We start from the raw sequence: 20,221 nt of genomic DNA on the forward strand, positions 1-20,221 counted from the left end.
CAGGGGCATAGTTATGCCCCTGACACTCTATGAGTCGTCATGTCGAGATGATGTTACGGTGATCCTCTTCTAGTCTCCCCCAGTACTGATGACAAGAGAAGGGACCCAGGTGGGCTGTTGCCGTTTTCTTTAGGTAAAGTCTCATACCTTACCCTGGGTACAGTAACGGATGATCTGGCTCGTCCGTTACCGAGTGGAGACTTGTGTAGGATCCGTCACCTCTGGAGACTGTGTCTGGCGACATACTCAGGGACGAAACTGAACATTGTCTTTCACCCTTCTCAATAATGGGGGATGTCGAAAGAGACCATGAAGTTCCTTGACTCGTATGGTTGCTGTCCGAGTGTGTAGGAAAAATGTGTTCTTAAATCAGGAGAAAATTTGTTGCTTGGTGAAGTGGAACATAAGGTCTCTTTAGGGATCGGAGAATTTGAACCATGTTCCGAGAGGAAGGTCTCAATTCCGACTGGGGAAAGGCAAGTTGTAAGTTTGCTTGAGTTAGGAAAAGTCTATCGATGAGAGGGTGTCCCTTTCTTTCAGTTTGAAGGTGAAGGATCAAGGTTGAGTGATCATCTTTACCTGTCGAAACTGAATACTGTAGGGGGTCTTTTCCTCTTGTATATACTCGAGGATTCCGCTATTGCTGGAATTGAGGTATCGAGTGGAGAGAGACACTTTCACATGACACCAACCACACAAGACATTATACTGCCTGGTAGACTGATGCCGAGGAATTCCTCAGATATCTAGACAACCTTTTCGCAAAAGAGGTATTGGGTAGTCTCCAGGCGTACAATCATAGCAAAGCCATAGCTTGTGGTAGGTGTTGAAGTGGGTTGTCTGTGATGTGGAGAGGGTTCTCTTGGACACACTATCAGGAGCTGCAAAAGGTTTGGAAACCGTTTTGCATAATATAGCGGAGCTTGGAGAATCCTTAAGAGGTTGACCAATGTTCTAGCCTTCTTGGGTGCCCTTCTCCAGATAAAACAGGGACGAGACGTAAACATCGTTGTACCCACCGTTGTTGCCAGAGAGCCTTGGGGTCTAGGGCTGGGGAGCAACGGCAGCCTGAGATTCAGGAGGGTTGCGAACAGATCCCTAGTTGGAGGACCCCGTAAAGTCGGGACTTTGTTGGCTACAAGGCGATCCAAAGACCATTCGGTATACCTTATCTGACATGCTGTGCACAGATTGTCGGCGAGCACATTCTTCTCGTCTGGAATGAAGCGGGCTGATAGTGGTACTGAACGGACTTTGTTTATAGTTAGATGGGAAGAGGCTACGAGCAAGTTCCTTCTTGCTTGTCGATGTGAGTCTCTGTGTTGTGTGGTGTGTCGTCCATCACATCACTGAGTGGACTGTTAGGAACCAATGAGGCTGCTGAAGGACCGGAAAGTTGGCCTTCATCTCTTAAGAGATTTAAGTGAAGGTACTTTTGGACTCTGTCCAGAGGGCTGAGGTCGTGTGGTGCAGCACTATGGTCCCTCCTCTCATCTTTTGATGTGTTTCAAGCGCAACCTCAAGTCCGAGGGGTGGGAAAGGATGATGAGATGGTTATGCCGCTCTGTAGATTCTCGACTGACACCCATCCCTGGTGGTTTGTCCAAACTTCCGGTCCCAAGGGGGTCAGAATGTTTGGGGGATCGAGGGTCTGATTCCAGTCCAACTCAAGTCCCTTTGGAATGGGAGTCGTTCTCGTTTCGAGAAGGTTTTGTGGCGATTGGTGTCTAGAATCATTCCCAGATACACCAGTCTTCTGGGAGGGAAGTAGGGAAGACTTTCGCAGGTTTACCCTGATCACTGGATCTTGGTAAAAAGACTCAGAAGTTCCGGTGTTAATGCAAGGTTGCCACTGAGTCTGCTAAGGTCAGTCAGTCAGTCCCAAAACAGAGGAGACAGAAGTCAATCCTGTGAGACCAGGATGGGTGTAGTGGAAAGACCAAAGCAGTGCCTTGAACTGGTGTTTCTTGTTTGTCTAGACTGAATCTTCCAACCTTCCTAGATGGATGGTTTGGACCTGGGAGTAAGTGTCCTTTAGGTCCAATGTGCAAATGAAGACCCAAAGTCTTAGCCCTTGTTCGAACTCCAACATGGTGTGGACATCGACCCAAAGGGACAGCTCCTTGCGGATCCTTTTGCATGGAAAATTGTCGACGCTGGAGTCTTGACTCGTGTCGTAAAGGATCAGGCGTGATACCCAGTGTAAGAATTCTTCTCAGAGAGAATTCCTTTAAGTAACAGAAGGAAGGCAACGCTTAGCCTTACCATGCGCCCTGATGGGATTGATGCTATTCCTTAGAATAGAATCAATCTGGCGAATGTTAATCAATGGTTAACCACTGGGTATCGTGGTTACTGTGCAGTTGGAGAGTGCTCGCATGTAGTTCCCTGTCGACAAGCCGTTGATGAGGGTTGTCGAACATTTGCCGATCACTTGAGTGTTATGGCGAACGGCCAGTAGCGAGAAGTATGTTGTATACTTTCTGATCTAGGAAACTACAGGAAAAGTTTGAGTAGTAAGTTCGAGTCACGAACTGCTGGTGAATTGCCGATGATGACCGATGAATCGGTGGTCTGTGAGCCAATGGCGAGTTAAAGATCAGCAAACTGATTATGGTACCCCCTGGTTGGTCAGAGATGAGCAAGCTGAAGATGGGCTGGTCAGAGATCAGCGAGCTGAGTTCAATGATCGAAGAAAGATGAGCTGCCCATCGGTGATCTAGTGTTCAGCAAGCTGATGACTGGTTATTGACTATCAATCGGTGATTGGAAAAGCTAGCAATCGGAGATCATTAGTCATTGGAGGGACTAGAGGTCAAAGATCAGTGTTGATCTAGCAATTGGCGATCAGCGACCTAGCGATCAGTAAACCGTGAACTAGCCATCAGCAAACAATGATCTGTTTGCTGACGGTGGTCTGTCAAGGTAAAAAGAAACTTCAAAAGAGACAGGGACGAAGGATTCCCCATGTAAGAAGCCTTATTCCTCTTTTCCCAGTGGCATTGTTATGTGTTTGCAGGGAGAAATAGGGCAATGGTGACCTGTCCAAAAGGTTTTATTCCTTTTTACTGCCTATTGCGCGAGTGTGTAGGAGACTACTGGAGCGATGGCACACAGGATGATGCTGGTGCTCAATTTCTGCCTGGAGAGCAGCTAAGCGCTGGCTCTTAGGCAAGAGCTGGTGCATTGGATCTGCGAGCCCCGATTCTTTGGCAAGAGCTGGCGCATTGGATCTGAGACTGCAACTGCGCAGGAGGGTGCAGGAAAGTGCGGAAGAGCGCCGGCGCGCAGTAAGGCACTGCGTAGTTTTGTGCATTCTCCCTAGAATGCGCCGAAGCGTGACTGGTTGCACAAGGGCGGGTGCATTGGTGCGTGTGTGAGAGTACTACGTGGAGACAGCTGGCGCGCGTGCGAGACCATAGGCGCCCGTGCGTGGAATACCGTTGGCGTGGGCGGAAGGCCGTCAGCGTGCGCACGCGTGGAAGGCTGTTGGCGTGCGCGGTAGAGACCGCAACTGCGCAGGAAAGTGTGGAAGAGCGCTGGCGCGCAGTAAGGCACTGTAGTTTTGTGCATTCTCCCTAGAATGCGCCGAAGCGTGACTGATTGCACAAGGGCAGGTGCATTGGCGCGTGCGTGAGAGTACTACGCGGAGAGGACCGTCGGCGCACGCGCAGAAGACTGCCGCTCACAAGATCATTGCCGCGCATGCGTGCGGAAGGCCATTGGCGCCCGCGTGTGGAATACCGTTAGCGCAGGCGGAAGGCCGTCGGCGCGCGCGGGGTAGACTGTCGGCGCACTCATGCGCACAATACTGTTGACGCGCGCGCAAGACTATCGGCGCACCCGCACGCTCAATACTGTTGGTGCGAGAGCGTGCGGGTGCCGATGGTCTCCCGCGTGCGGAAGAAAGTCGGTGCGTGAAAGACTGTTGGCGCGCGTGCACGGAAGACTGTTGGCACGCGAAGGTAGCGCTAGTAGCTTGGCAAATCAGCTGGCAGGACAACCAGAAACTGGGATGAGCCCTTTGGAAGAGCAAACATCCATGATGGAGACTGTAAAGGTCCACGGAAGAGTCCAGGACCAAAGTCCAAGGACTAACAGCGGTGTAAGGTTGCGTTGGTAGATCGGTAGGTCAGCTGGCAGGACGATCAGGAACTGGGATGTGCCCCTTGGAAGGGCGAGCATCCACCGATGGGGACCGCAAAAAGGTCCGCGTTAAAGAGTCCAGGACTGAAGTCTAAAGGACTACCAGCGGCGTAAGGATGTGTTGGTAGATCGACAGGTCAGCTGGTAGGACGATCAGGAACTGGGATGTGCCCATTGGAAGGGCGAACATCCACTGATGGCAACTGTGAAAGATCCACAGAAGAGTCCAGGACCTAAGTCCACGAACTAAGTTGCAGCGCAAGGTTGCGCTGGTAGGTCTGCTGGTAGGATGATCCGGAACTGATGAGCAGCGTGATCCTCCGAAGAGGTGTCTCTATGAGTGGCCTCCCTCACAAACGAGAGAGGTGAACACTTTGTAGAAGAGACTTGAAGACGACCGTGATGACGCCCATGAGGGGCCAGTGGATCAGCAAGCTGAAATTTAACAGTAGCGATCCTCCGAAGAGGAGTCTCTATGAGTGGCCTCTCTCACGAATGAGAGAGGTGAAAACTTTGTACAAGAGACTAGAAGACGCCCACGATGACGCCAATTGAGGGCCAGTGGATCTGTAAGCTGACCTTTAACAGTAGCAATCCTCCGAAGAGGAGTCTCTATGAGTGGCCTCTCTCGTGAACGAGAGAGGTAGGCACTTCGTAGAAGAGACTTGCCAAGACCGTGCTCCGGCCCTGAAGGAAGAGAAACTCAGCAAGGGGGGAGAGAAGTCTGGGCGAAGGCTGCAACAGCAATCTGAGACAACGAATTTATTAAGATGTGGGAAGTTCTCCCTCTGAAGGGAGAAACAACCTCACACCTGGGGAGGAAACTTTTCCTCGGAAGGGAAGTAGTCCAACCCCTGGAGGCAAACCTCCTTTAGCATTCTATGGTGATCTGAAGTGCTGGTCATGTCACGGGAGTACTTCTAAGAGAAGGGATGACGTCCATGACGATGTCCTCTGAGGGACGGCAGTGACAGCAGATTCCCCAGGCATGAACAGAACAGCTCTGCTTCGTTGGCACTCTTAGTCAAACAAAGAAAAACTGCATAGTTAACTGGGAAAAAATTAAAATTATTTAACAAAAATTCCCTAGGGAGGAACTCCAAAGAGGAACAACTAAGTATTGCGCCTAAAATAAAATTAATTATTTAACAAATTCCCTAGGGAGGAACTCCTTAGAAGAACCCCGAGGGAACAACATAAAAATAAGTATTGCGCCCTTCCTTCCCCAGTGGACATCCACGGGAGAAGGGGGGGGGGGAGCGGAGTAACTGTAATAGAAACAATTACAATTATTTAAATCAGCTAAGAATATTCACTAATAGTGAGAACCACTGATCCTCCGAAGGGAAGTGTTCCCCACAGAGAAAAGCTGAAAAGTTAAAACAATTATAATTTCACTAAAAATAATTGACAAACAATCGGAAGAGCAACCTAACCCGCGCACGGGAAAGGAGCTTCCCAAATAGTACACTGTTGTTGTAAAGGTGAACGACCGTAGTCAATCTTTTAGAGGCCACATTCCCTTCGCTCAGAAATCCATGTTTCCCGTAGGAAAATGGAAAAGGCGAAGACAAAAGCTGAATGAAGAGGGTTCAGGCGATGACGATTCCCCTGCGGCGACCCAGGTTAACGGTTATATGCCGACGGAAAGATCGATGGACCAGAGAGGGAGAGGTCGTACCCCACGAAGTGGAACTGTTCTGGCCTTGCTAATCTACGCAAGTGTCGTTGTCGTATATGTATCACACACACAGCACAAACACTGAAAAGGAAACTTATCACATTTCTATACACATATATATACATAATGAAAAAGTAAGTTAAAAGACAAAAATTAATGGCAGGCCAGAATAGGCGAGGAGGGAGAGAGGAAACAACCACTCTCTATCCGAGCCAAAAGTAAAGGGACTAAATCACAGGAGTGGTAGCAAGCTACCAACCCCACTAACTAGCGGTGTGGGTAGTTAACCCTCGCTAAAATTTATTGGCTCGTCATTTCACCTGCCCCAAAAGTATAACCCCTAATAAATAGCGTGGTTTGTATTCGAGTTACGGATCAAACAACTTTACCCAACAGCAGGGGAGGACTTGTCAATGGTCCTCATGTCTACTGCCGCCTCTTGCAGGTAGATGAACAGACAAGAAAGGCAAAAATCCTGACAACGGCAACAGCTTGGGAATTGCCAATTCCTTAGCTAAATCTACCCAGGTTTACCAGGGCAAACCAGAATGTCTGCAAACGAGTCTCTCCATCTTATCAAACAATTCTATAAGAAAAAACTGAAAAGTACACCAGTCAGTTTGAGTTATCAAAGAAATAAGTCTGTACTGCTCTGTGGCCAAAATAAAAGGGAGCTTTACAACCGAGTGGCTAGTCAGGTGAAGTTAATGCACCACCTCCCAGCACCTCATTAAAAGTTTTAACGAAAGTTTTCCAGCATCATTGAAATCATACCCCTGATAAAGGGAAATTGCTTGTATTAGTGTAAGAACAAATGTGTATAATGTAGCTTTTATATTAATTAAAGAATAAGGTTAACACTTCTCAAGAAACTTCACATACTCCAGCAGATAAAACTTGTTATATTTACAGATTATTGATTGCCATGCTCTGCATTACGCCAGTTAACTAGTTACGGTGTTAGTCATTTCTTCCAGAGTTAATTTTGAATTTTCCCTTATTACTGGAGACTTCATCTATTAATACTCAAAGGATAGGTTCAACCTTTTCTTCCCATAAATTTGGTATGTGAAATAAAAGAATAACTAGACCTGCATAATTTTTATAATTTATTTTATGTACTCTATTACATGGAATATAACTTAAAGCCTTAAACAGATTTCCTAAAAAATTCAACTAAAGATTATACTTTTTGGTGCATAAGAAAATAGATATCTATATAAATTATATCAGATACCTTAAACTAAAGCACGAACTAAATACACAACAACACTGGTAACAAAAGTTCCGGTACATAATTTCCAAATGAGAAAATACTGCAGTTTTAATGATGAAACGGTAACACTAAATGGCTGGAAATCATCTCATTGCCAGACTTAGCCCTATTGGATATTGTCATTGTTAACTGCTATCCTCAAAAGTACATATAGGTACATTTCTAAATAATTACACTTAATAATCAGGTAATGAGAGGAAAGAGGGAACATTGCTTAAAATTCTGGGACTAAGGAGCTAACTGCAGATATGAATATTTCTCATTAAATACAAGTCGTATTCTTTGATACAATAGTTTATCTATTGATGTCATGCTTGTGCAGTATCTTAAATTTTGATAAACTTAACAAAATTCCCTATTGGTGTCTTTGCAATGCAAATATGATTGGTACCGTGTAGAAAAAGAAAATAAATTATGCTACAGACCAACCATTTCTTATGTTTGATCCATAGCCCATAATTTTGCCATTACGATTAAATCGATCACGGCCTTCTTCTCTCACTCTTTCGTATCTTTCTTTCATTCTCAACAAATCATTGGGTACCTCCTGGAAAAGAAAAGAAAATGTAATGTACTGTACTGTACTCTGGTATAATACATGAAAATTACAAAATGCATCTAAATATGAGAGGCAAAAACTATAGAATCAAGGTTTCAGCTCAAAATTCAATTTGTCAGATTCATGACCATTATAATCACTTAAATTTCAATTAATTAAACCCTACTAACTTTATTGGTGCAACTAACAACCTTTGATCAGAATGAAGATTTTTTTATTTTTGGCTAGGAAAACATCTACAAGAGTAAATTACAGATTACTCATGGCTAACAATTATATTTCATTATTTTATTCTTGAATGCTCAAGGGGCATTTCTGAATTAAGGCAGTGGCTAAAGGGGGCAGGTGGTGTTTAGAGAAGTACACCACACAGACAAAAATGAAAATTAAATTAAATTTAAATAATCATCAGTTGGGGTGTTTGTAGATTTTTCAGATGGTCTTGAAAACCAAACTAACAAAATAAACAAATAGATTTCCTGATGCAACAGTTACCTGCTACCTAATTAAAATTTTCCTTCAAGGAGTAAAAAGCAATTGAATAACCCTAACCATCAAACCATAAAAAAGCAGAGAACTATCAATCTCAAAAAAGTATATCTGAAGCTCTAGTTAGCAAATAACCAATAATGCTACATCTAGAAAATAGAATGTGGGTTATGTAAATGGCACTTTCTTACCTGATCAGACTTCTCAAGTATTTCTATTAATTTCCCAGAAACCTTCCAATCATCACGGCATACAAGGGTTAGAGATTCTCCAGATCGCCCAGCTCGCCCAGTTCTCCCTACTCTATGTACATATTCTTCCATGTCCCTTGGACAATCGTAATTAACAACATGTCTGAGAAAACAAAACAGAAAACCATATATTATAAGAGGAATCTTAAATAAAAATCATTCTATTATATAAGCAACTTCAATTCAGTTTCATGTAAATTCAATAAGAACTAAGATGGCAAGTACAAAATATAAATCATTACTAGTGAAATATATTGCAAAACTTTATAAACCCTCACGTTATATCATTAATGTCAATCCCTCTGGCTGCGACATCAGTAGCAATCAAAACTTTACTCCTTCCCGATTTCAGCTGACGCAATGAATATTCACGATCACGCTGATTTCGGCCACCATGCATGCTTTCCACCTGAGGAAAAAATATTGTTACAGCAAACATTTTAGAAACAGTAAAAACATGTATAGAGAAGAATAAAAAAAAATGTGTTAGGATTTTTGTTACTAGAAAGTCAATAGCTCTTGGGCTGGTTCTAAACGGATTATAATTAAGACAGCTTGCTTTGGCATTTATAGTGGAAAAATTAGAAGACTTTGCAAACCCATCAACTATGCAGTCTAATATTGCCTTAATTTCTTAGGAAGTGGAAACATTTTCTTCCCTGGCCTGCTTCACTTTTCCTTTCTTAAGAGTGTGTGTCAAGCTTTTGTTTAGTTAATTACATATATGAAACATGGAGAGTTACCTTTGAAGGAATCTTTTCAACAAGACACTATCGATATCTGGAGCTTATTTAAAACCAATCAAAATGTAAAACAGAACTACCTATTGAACAACAAAATAAGAAACCACATGACTTAGGTTAAGAATGACACTTACCGCATACCCTGCTTCTAGGAGCTTCACAGAGAGATCATCAACAGTAATTTTTTGTGCAACAAAAATAATTGCTTTGTCTTCTGGCTTCAAGTTTTTCATAAATTGCAGCAACTGAAATGAAAATGTGAAGACTAATTTAACACAAATGTGCTAATCAAAATTTTAATTCAACTTCTATAATTATAATCATTCATTTAGGAATTTCATATTCCATGAGGGGAAATCCTTACCCTTTCTTCTTTTTCCATGATGGAACACACAACTACTCGTTGTGTGATGGTATCTACAGCTTGGAGATCAAGTGATCCTACTATCACATGAATAGGATTAGTTAATAACTTATTAGCCAGTAACTGAACTTCGTCGGGCCAGGTAGCACTGAAAGGATTGAAAAGGGATGTCATTTACAGCAGTCATAGAAAAATTCCAAAGACTGAAATGCAACCAACAAAACTGCTTCATTTCTTTAATTAACTTCCCAGCAATATAAATCTATTTGCATTACAGTCATTTAAAGCTTGCTTTACATAAATTAACACATTTTGAAAAATGAACTAGCAATAAAATGCAAGAAAAAATGTAATATAAAAATATAGGGAAAATAATAGAAAAAGACATAGGTCAATAGTCTGAAGTATATAGAAAACCAAATACCAAATAATAAGAGTAAGGATATTACAAACCTTGTTAGAATAGTCTGACGGTCTGGTCGTATATTCATCACAATCTTTCTGACTTGAGGTTCAAAGCCCATATCCAACATCCGATCTGCTTCATCCAATACAAGGTATGATACACCACTCAAATTCACCAAATCTGTAACAATTGTTAAACGAATGCCATTACAGAACATATGCGCTGTTGTGTGTACAAGATTAATACCAATTTTTTGTTATGGCACGTAAAAATTAAACAAGCACCTTTAGTCGAAACTGTTGTCACTTACTTAGCCATTTAAAAAAAAAATTCTTTGTCATAAGATGACCATTTCCCCTTTCTCAAGTAAAAAGATTGAATATACCATATATTTCTGATAATATCAAGGGACTTTCCCAATTTTTGGGGCATCCACCACACATGAAGCCTCATTTTCTGAATCCCCTACTGCTTCTACCTTGGCATGTAATCAAGGTGACCGGAAGAAGCAGTAATACCTATTGGAACTGTGTCACAATTGCTCACCATTTATTCCTATTTCTAGCTCCCTCTTTTCCCTCTCTCACATCTATTCTCCTATCACCTAGAGCTTTCTTCATCCCATCCATCCACCCAAAACTCGGCCTTTTCCTTGCACTTCTCCCATCACCTTTTGCATTCATCACCTTCAGCAGATGGCCATTTTCCATTCTCACTACATGGCCACACTACATTAACAACTTCATATCCACTCTAGCCGTTCATACATATTTACACCCATTCTCAACCTTAATACTTTGTTTCTATGCAATGATTATACTGTAATGTTACTGACGTGAGCATTTATGCAATGATTATACTGTAATGTTACTGACGATACTTTTATCATTATCTTTTATTTTTCTAGCCAATTGAAGTAGATGGAATAAATATAATTATCCGGTTATTCTATGGTAGATATAGCATACTGCGCAAGAAATGACGCACGAGTTGTGTCGTGCTTCCAGAAAATGCGTAGGCTACCGTCTGAACGAAATCACCGAACACTTACAGTACAGTTAAGCTGTACTGTATTGATATTATTGTACATAAATTATAGTAATATACACTACAGTATCAGCAAGTTTCAAGTAGATGGAATAAATATAATTATCAGGTTACTGTACAGTAGATATAACATACTGCGCAACAGATGACACCTAAGTAGTTGCGTCGTGCTTCAAGAAAACGCTTAGGCTACATAGAGTCATCTGACGAAAATATCGAACACTTACAATACAGTTAAGCTGTACTGTAGTAATATTACTGTACATATATTACAGTAACATACTACAGTATCAGCAAGTTTTAGATTAAAGTATTACTAGATAGGTACAATTGTTTTATTATACAGAACAGTAAGGGGATGATGACAGCTCTGTAAAGATTTACTTACGCAAAATATTGTACTGTAGCCTTACTGTGTCCAGTACATAGTATACAGTGATCCCTCGCTACTTCGCTGTTCGACCATCGCGGATTCACCACTTCGCGGATTTTTTTCATAACACATGTATATACATATATCGCGGATTTCCCGGAAATTTCGAAAATACCGCGATGTGACCGATGGTGCGAGATTGGAGAAAGTAAGGAAAATTGAATCATGATTGATTTTCAATATAAATGAAACTGAGGAGCAACAAAGATATTTGTTAGAGAGAGAGAGAGAGAGAGAGAGAGAGAGAGATGCTCTAGTAGGCTTGCAATGTCATGCAAGCAATGCTATCGTTATCAAATTTATATTGTCACTTTCCGCAGTTTTAGAGAGAGAGAGAGAGAGAGAGAGAGAGAGAGAGAGAGAGAGAGAGAGAGAGAGAGAGAGAGAGAGAGTGTGTGTGTGTGTGTGTGTGTGTTGTTTTAAATGTAATAAACAAAAAAATTTGATAGGTTATAACACATTGGTGCTTATGTAATATCAACTGTATAGACGGTTTGAATAAGTTAAGAAATGGTATAAACGATACTTTGTTAGTGTATTCGTACACTCTCAAGAGCGGCAGCTAGACGTCAGCTGATCTGATCACAGCCAAAAGTAAAACAAAAAGAAGTCAACAATACTCGATTTTTAAAACACACCCGAAACTTAAAAACAAAAGTACACGCTTTCTTAATGTGCAATTAACTATTTAAAGCAGTGGTTCTCAAACTTTTTCATGAGCGACCCTATTTGAAACATTTCATTCCTTCGCGACCCAGAGTAAAGTGAAGAGAAAGAAAACATGCAATGATATATACACTTTATTTTGGAAAAAAAATAATGTGTACAGCTTTTCATTCACAAAACTAAACTAGTGGGATTTATGGCACTGCTTTTCCTTTTCACAAAACTAAACGAACAGGATTCATGGCACTGCTTTTCGTTCCCAAAACTATATTAATAGAATCCATGGCACTGCTTTTAATTCACAAAACTAAATTAATAGAATCTATGGCACTGCTTTTAATTCACAAAACTAAATTAATAGAATCTATGGCACTGCTTTTAATTCACAAAACTAAATTAATAGAATCTATGGCACCATTACATGGGGCCCAGGAGGTGGGGGGAAGATGAACATACATAACAAAAGTAATTTGTGGTTAAAGAAGAATAATTCAATTAAGCAACTGAAATACACTGAAACACTGAAAGCATGATAATGTTCCTGTGTCCCTGCGACCCATCAAAATTGATCTCGCGACCCAACTTTGGGTCGCGACCCATAGTTTGAGAACCACTGATTTAAAGAGTAGCAATTTTCTAGAATAAAATGATGTTTCCCAAAAAATAGAATAAAATGATGTTTCCCAAAAAATAGTGGTTTGCTGATGAAATCGGATGCCGTATTTTTAGCTACAATTGAAATGGATGTAGACTCGGCATAATTTTTTCGATTCGTATTTAATTGACACTAAGAAAACTAATTTTAGTTTCTTCATCTATATGTAAGTATTGTATAACGAGAGAGAGAGAGAGAGAGAGAGAGAGAGAGAGAGAGAATGAATCAGCTGTTGTAATCGAATGCCGTGTTTTTGTTTCGTGAGAATTTCATCACCACGACTAACAACAACATACTGTACTGAACTTTACAGTATTATACAGACTACTGTAATATGATAAAGTAAAATATTTTTAATAACCTATTTTATATGAAATGGGGCTATTTTTTTTGTTTAAAATTTACATTTACGTACGTAAAACAACCTCTCTCTCTCTCTCTCTCTCTCTCTCTCTCTCTCTCTCTCTCTCGTAAATTGTTTTCCTGCTTTGCAACGTATGTATGATTTTATATAGATACGGTAAATAATATTTGTAATAACATTTTCTAAAAGCTTTTACTGTAATATCATTATTTATCACTTTCATCATGCGCGTTAAATGCCTTCGTTTGTTTATTACGATCGAAGATGGAGCGTACTTTATGACGCCGCCCATAAAGAAAAACATTTCATTTGGAAGTCCTAAGAAAAATTAAGTAAAACATTGGTGATAACAAAATGAACATACTGTATAATCAATATAATCGATGCAAAAAACTAACCTATACACAGATGTGTACACTAAATGCGTTTTTTTCTTCATTATGATCAGAGATAAACGTAAACAAAATATTTGTTGCCATTTTTTATCGTGCTTTTTGGCGTGTTTAGGAAACCCATGATATAAAATTGCCTTTAATATTTGTGCCTGTTTTAGTTTAGGGTACTGTAGTACATGCATTAAGTGTTCTGTACATTAAAGGGTAGTTTGTTAACAGTACTACGTACAAGGGAAGGTTTTAAAAGTCTGAATATACATGTTAAATAAATACGTAAATATGGTGTCACTACTTCGCGGATTTTCACCTATCGCGGTCGGGTCTGGAACCTATCTACCGCGATAAACGAGGGCTCACTATACATGTATTGGACATTGTACATATGATTATAAACTGCGGTAGAAACCAAACACAAACAATATTAGGCAGTATTTACTGTGTTAAACATCAGCAAGGGCACTCACTCCTGGCAAGGGGCAGTGACTTTTTAGGTTAGGAGTTAGCCCAATCTAGAATAACCCATATTCGCGAAAACTGACTTATTGCACCTGTGTCTGTAACCTAACCCTCACGAAAAAGGAGGCTTGAATGTATCCGGAAACAACTGACACCTCTCACTCATGATCACTCTCATATATGTTTCAATCCTCGACCAAGCATTTTTAAGCATTCACCTCTCTCACAACTCTATCAACGATCAAATTGAACAACCATGGTGACATCACACATCACTGTTTCAGCCCCATCTCACTGGAACCCACTTGCACTTCATTTCCTATCATAACACACACTTTACTACCCATGTATAAACCCTTCACTGCTTACAACAATTCCATATAATCTTATCACATTCCACATCGCTTCCCTTATCATAAGCTTTCTCCAGATCTATAAATGCAACATACAGTACACTTCCTTACCTTTTACTAAATATTTCCCGAATATCTAACGGTAAAAATCTGAGCCACACATCCCTTACCTCTTCTAAAATCACCTGGCACTTCTTAAGATTGCATCCTCTTGCTTTATCTTTAATCCTATTAATTAGCACTTTACAATTTTCCAATCACAATCAACAAACTAATACTTATGCACATCTCCCTTACCTCTGAATTTCAGAACAATACACACACCAAGTCCACGTACCACTGACAACCTAAAACACAATCTCAGCAACCATTCAAGTACACTCATACCTCTTTCCTTCAACATATCAGCTCTAACACTATCCATACCAGGTGTTTTCTTGCTCCTGCTTCATCTAGTGTTCTCTTCACTTCTCTTGTAATCTCTCTCTTATTCTCATCTCCCACCACTGGCACCTAAACACCTGGAACAGCAATTATATATGCCTCCCTATTATCCTCTACATTTATTTCTCGATCCACCTTTCTATTTTACTAGATTTCATTAGAGCTTCACCTGCATTTAACTTTTTTCATCTTCTTCACTATTTTCTACAGTGGTTCTAACCACTTCTAAACTAAAGCTTGTCATTCAATAAACATTGTCAAATATTGTATGAAGATGAAATTATACAAAATATCAAAAGCTTAAAATATTATTGAGTTGAGTTTTAAAGAATGATCCTTTTAAAAATATCAACCAAATCACAGGCATGAAAAAAAAAAAAAAAAAAAAAAACTCATTACCATAACCACTGGCACTTAAAGGGTTGAAACAAGTAATTGTTAAATGTCTTACCTTGGCTGACAAAATCATTCAGTCTACCAGGGGTAGCAATGACAATCTCTGACATGGCATTGAGTTTTTGAATCTGGTGTCTCTTATCACCTTGTCCATAACAGCACACACTGAAAAAACAACGAAAAAACCTGTGACACTTGCTTGGATAAGAGAGAACTGAATTGATGCTTATTTGTGCTACTGCAGTCTTTTTTTTCCATAATCAGAGTATTTGGTGGCTTCCATATTTGTACTGTACCTAGTAAATGGAATGAATGTTTCTACATCCATCAGTAAAGTATAGTATGTGCACAACAAAAACCACATTTCTCGATATATATATAAGAAACCAAAGGATTGCACTTCACATTCTCAGAATACCAAGAATGTGACGGTGTTCAACTGATAGTATAACCATTCAAAACTAAAAACAGCATTTCCAAACCATAAGTAATGTAAGTAGTGTTAAAAAATCCTGAGCATGATAAAATTTATATTAGTAAAATGATGGGATAAACAAAAATATGCAAAATTAAATGATGCAGGGAGAAAATAAACATTAAAATACAAATAAGTCCATGAAAACTCAATATGTATATCAACTTATTCAATGAAATGACGATCACACCTTTGGTCTTGTAGGGGTTCCACATTGATCTTGTAGTGGTTCCACAAAATATTTTTAATTAATAAGCCCTGAAATTGGAGCAGGGTAAAATTATTGAAGAAGATGAAATGTAAAAGACAGAAAGGAATGAGAATAAAAGGGTGCTATCAACAGTGCCCCCACAAGGAAGGGATGAGGTAATGAATTACAAAGACAGCAAGGGGGGTGTAAAGCTGTAAACACCACTGTCAAGCAATACCTAAGGTACAGGGAAAAATGCAGGTGCTCCAAAGTCGCAGCTTAAAAGTGGACCACTTATGATGGATTCTAGTGATGAGTCTGAACAATGAAAACTTAGAATTACTATAAATGCTCATGATCATCAACTAAGTACATGAAATGTAATGCTAAAAGTTAAACACACTAAAATAGCACTCGGTTAACAGTAGTGCTGTATAAAAGTTGAGCTAGCCACAAATTGGACAGCTTAAACCAAGTGCTATTTAAAAAGATGTGAAACATGTTCCATCCATATCATACTTTTATCATTTGCAATTCATACTATATCTTGAAATTCATAAACTGATAAACTCTGAAATTGTAACCTAAGCAGTCATATCTCAGTGGATACCACTTGACTTATTGTTACAACTGAATGTACAAGACAACCACCATAATTTCTGATTTTAGTTTAATACATGCATCTTTGCCTTTTTTAAAATGAAGACCTTTGCAAAACAAAAAAGTATTATGTAGGATGATAAATACAGATTGAGAGGAATACTTACACTCTGATATTCTCATATTGAAATTTGATCACTTCACGCTCAATTTGCTGAGCCAGCTCTCGTGTTGGAGCCAAAACTAAACAAGTCGGACCTGGACGTTCCCATCTTGGAGTTGGCTGAGCACAAATGTGTAACAGGGCGGGTAGAAGGAAAGCCAGTGTTTTGCCTAGAAAATAAGGAAACCGTTAATTTTAAGTTTACAAAATTCTTTATAAAACATCGGCCCAAACTGAATAAGACTAGAATACAATAAAATATACAAAAAAGTTAATTCTTGCATTACAATTCAAATTTCTAAAAACTGACTGGGATAGAGTAAATAATGGCTATTGATAACTTCAATGTATAAGTAAATGCTTTCCTTTAGAAGATGATGTAAAGTTCAAGGAATATGTTCTGAGAAACATCTTAGCTGTTTTTCAACGACTGCTCCAGTGAGAAAAAAAATCCAGCAGATATTTGGTCAAAGATTTCATCACCATTATAACTGTCGGCAACACTTTGGGGGCTAATCAAGCTACAATGAAAATCACACTTTTTTTTTTTCTACATCACCACATGGGCCCCATGTCATGACTTTGTTCCATGGTGCAATATTGGCTCCAGAATGCATCATTAAATTTTGTTCTAGAAAATAAAAAAAAAACTTCTTCGTATGGAAATATCGATTGCCCATACAATAGTACATAAGCTTCAAGAAGACTGTTCAGATGACATAAGATAACCATTGGTTGGCCCGAGCCAAGTTCGAACGGTGGTGTCCCCTTCCCACGACAAACACCCACCTCCAAAATCTTCTCATGTCAGACGAAGAGATTTCCTGCCGGTGGCGAAAAGCAGCATCCATCCTTTCCCGCTTGTGACAAAAAGTAGTCAACATTACCTACCCTCCCATTTGCACAATCTCCAAATTTTGGGGGAAGGCATTTGCTGTACCATCTTGAAGATACCCCCCTTTTGCGACGTCTTCAAGGCCGAAGTCCTCGTGCCACCTTCATCTATTCCGCAACCCTTCTGCGATGTTCTTAAGCATAAAGTCACCGTACCCGCAACATTTCAGCAGCTGAAGATAACTAACTAAATCTCCAATTAAGTACTTTATTGCTCTACTTTCCAGCCAGTTCCCCTCACCCTCTCTATCAATATTTTATATCAATACCACTAGTCATTGATAAACATCTTTTATTAGCTTTTTTATATTTTCATTACTAGTTGAAAAAACAGGATACTAGAAGTTCAAAGGGTTCCAATGAAAAAATAGCTCAATGAGGAAAGGAAATAAGGAAATAAATAACCTAAAGAATATATTAAGAACAATAAGAACATTAAAAAAACTTTCCTACATAAATTATAAAACCTTAAAAAAAAAAAAAAAGATAGAAATAAGACAGAATAGTGTGGACAAGGACACCCTCAATTGCTGATGTTGAATCAATTTGTTTAGATTGAAAGGTAAACCTTTTTAATTTTCCATAGGAAATCCTAATGATTCTGATTTTTATGAAAGGTACTCCAAAATTTGAGAAATTGTATTAAATTTGCTCAGCTTTCCATATTTGATTTTCATCTTGTAGGATGTAGGTCTATAAATATGGGTACTTTTTAAAAAATGACAATCACATACAAAGCAAACGTTCAAGTTCGCACCAAGAAAAAATATTTAAGTATATTTATAGTTTAACTATATTTTATTTGACTCATGGATTAAAGAATGTGAGACTGCTCAATTTCAGATGTTGTTTTTCCTTTTGGGAGATTTTGTGCTATGTTTGTTAAGCATGGTAAATAGGACAATGTAAAAAATCTTATTTCCTTAGAACAAAATTCTGTGATGAGGTAGTATGACTTAAGTTGACTTACACTAAGCAGCTTATTTCTTTAATATACAGTGAACCCTCGCTACTTCGCGGTTCGACCATCGCGGATTTTTTCCATAACCCATATATATACAGTAACATATATATATATATATATATATGTATGCATGTATTTATGTATATACAGTATGTATGTATGTATATATGTATATATGTAGGTATGTATATGTGTATACATATAAATATATATATATATATATATATACATATATATATATATATACATATATACATATATATATATATATATATATATATCTAAAGTAGGAAGATGTGATGTAGTTCTAAGGGAATAGTATGGGAAATATGTCTGGGTAATAAGCAAAGCTCTACCTCCAGTTTGTTTCTTCATTATGATCAGAGATAAATGTAAACAAAACATTGGTTGCCATTTTTAACGTGCTTTTTAGCGTGTTTAGGAAACGCATGATATAAAATTGCCTTTAATATTTGTGCCTGTTTTAGTTTAGGGTACTGTAGTACATGCATTAAGTGTTCTGTACATTAAAGGGTAGTTTGTTAACAGTACTACGTACAAGGGAAGGTTTTAAAAGTCTGAATATACATGTTGAATAAATAGGTAAATATGGTGTCACTACTTCGCGGATTTTCACCTATCGCGGCCGCGTCTGGAACCTATCTACCGCGATAAACGAGGGTTCACTGTAGTTGTATATCTTTTATTTAATACATACAAATAACCATTTAATGTGAAAAAAATATAGAATAAAATTTGGGGAGGGGGGCTGAAATGAGTCCAGCTACAATTTGAATAGCAATCAGCAAGCTGAGGCAAATAATTTCATTTATGATGCGGGTGGAGATGAAAAATGGGATTTCGATGAAATTTGTTCATATCGTTTCTCTCTTGAAGCTGGGTTAGTATTGACATTTACCAACAAAACCCTTCCCTTTTCTTTTCTTCAAATAGGATTTAAGGCCTGTTGTTATAGCAATGAGTTAATCTACTGACAAATGGAAATACCTGCTAATTATTTAGTACTAAATTGTAAAGAAATGAGAGTTGTAATATTCAAATTGAAACTTATACAAAAACATACTGTTAGAAATATAACCCCGCCCTATAACCACATTGTCCATTTCAAGTTTCTTTTAGAAATGAGAATCTATGAAAATTAGTTTCTAGTTTTTATGATTAAAACAAAATTTTGACATGACTTGATAGTTAAATTTAGTACCTTGTATAAAGTACTTTTTAAAGTGGTAATTTGAAATGATTTACACGATTACAATTTGAAGAAAGGAAGCTAATTGGAAGGGCAATTTCCTGAAACTGCTATATTTTACCTTAAACTAATTCAAACTTACCAGACCCTGTGTGAGATGTTCCAATCATATCATATCCCTTCATCAATATTGGCCATGATTGACACTGTATAGCTGAAGGATTTTCAAACCCTTGCTTGCTTATTTCCTTTAGAATCAAGGGATATGATGAAAATGCCTGTTCAAAGAGCTTGACTGGGTTAGGAATTTGGAATTCCTTGTTGATACATTTAACTTCCATATCAAAATTACTCTTCCTGAAAAGAAAATTACAATAATTAGTATTCAAGACAAAATAATTTCTCAAAACAAAGAATCCAAACTTTGAACTTAGAAAAGCTGATAAAAGTAACAGGGAAACCAATATTGAAGAGCAAAAATAACATTATAGTATCACAATGAAGGGAATCTCACTCTACATAGTTCATGTGATATACAAAACCTTGCAATACCAAAAGGTAGATCCTTTCCTTTTCATTCTTTAACAAAATATTTTACAAG

General features: G+C 38.7%; 1 protein-coding gene and 1 long non-coding RNA gene across 2 annotated transcripts in view; both read right to left on the reverse strand.

Moving 5' to 3' along the window:
• Nucleotides 1-20,221, reverse strand: part of LOC137630093 (uncharacterized) — a 571,093-nt gene that overhangs the window by 229,672 nt on the left and 321,200 nt on the right. The window lies entirely within an intron of this gene.
• Nucleotides 6,924-19,977, reverse strand: LOC137630423 (probable ATP-dependent RNA helicase DDX43). The gene is made up of 9 exons (XM_068361883.1): nt 19,763-19,977; nt 16,557-16,722; nt 15,180-15,289; nt 9,963-10,095; nt 9,510-9,657; nt 9,280-9,390; nt 8,681-8,811; nt 8,343-8,505; nt 6,924-7,650 (listed from the first exon to the last, which is right to left on the reverse strand). Exons 1-9 carry the CDS (start codon nt 19,959-19,961, stop codon nt 7,516-7,518), a joined length of 1,296 nt encoding a protein of 431 aa, XP_068217984.1. The 5' UTR covers nt 19,962-19,977; the 3' UTR covers nt 6,924-7,515.

The sequence above is a fragment of the Palaemon carinicauda genome, chromosome 38, assembly GCF_036898095.1.
Source record: "Palaemon carinicauda isolate YSFRI2023 chromosome 38, ASM3689809v2, whole genome shotgun sequence".
Classification (NCBI taxonomy): Eukaryota; Metazoa; Arthropoda; class Malacostraca; order Decapoda; family Palaemonidae; genus Palaemon; species Palaemon carinicauda.

Excerpts from the sequence above, each read along its gene's own strand:
- LOC137630423 (XM_068361883.1), bottom strand. The coding sequence starts at position 19,961 with ATGGAAGTTAAATGTATCAACAAGGAATTCCAAATTCCTAACCCAGTC. Across the intron at positions 15,290-16,556 it reads CAATATGAGAATATCAGAGT|TGTGTGCTGTTATGGACAAG; the intron begins GTAAGTATTCCT and ends TTGTTTTTTCAG. Across the intron at positions 8,506-8,680 it reads ATTGACATTAATGATATAAC|ACATGTTGTTAATTACGATT; the intron begins GTGAGGGTTTAT and ends TTGTTTTCTCAG.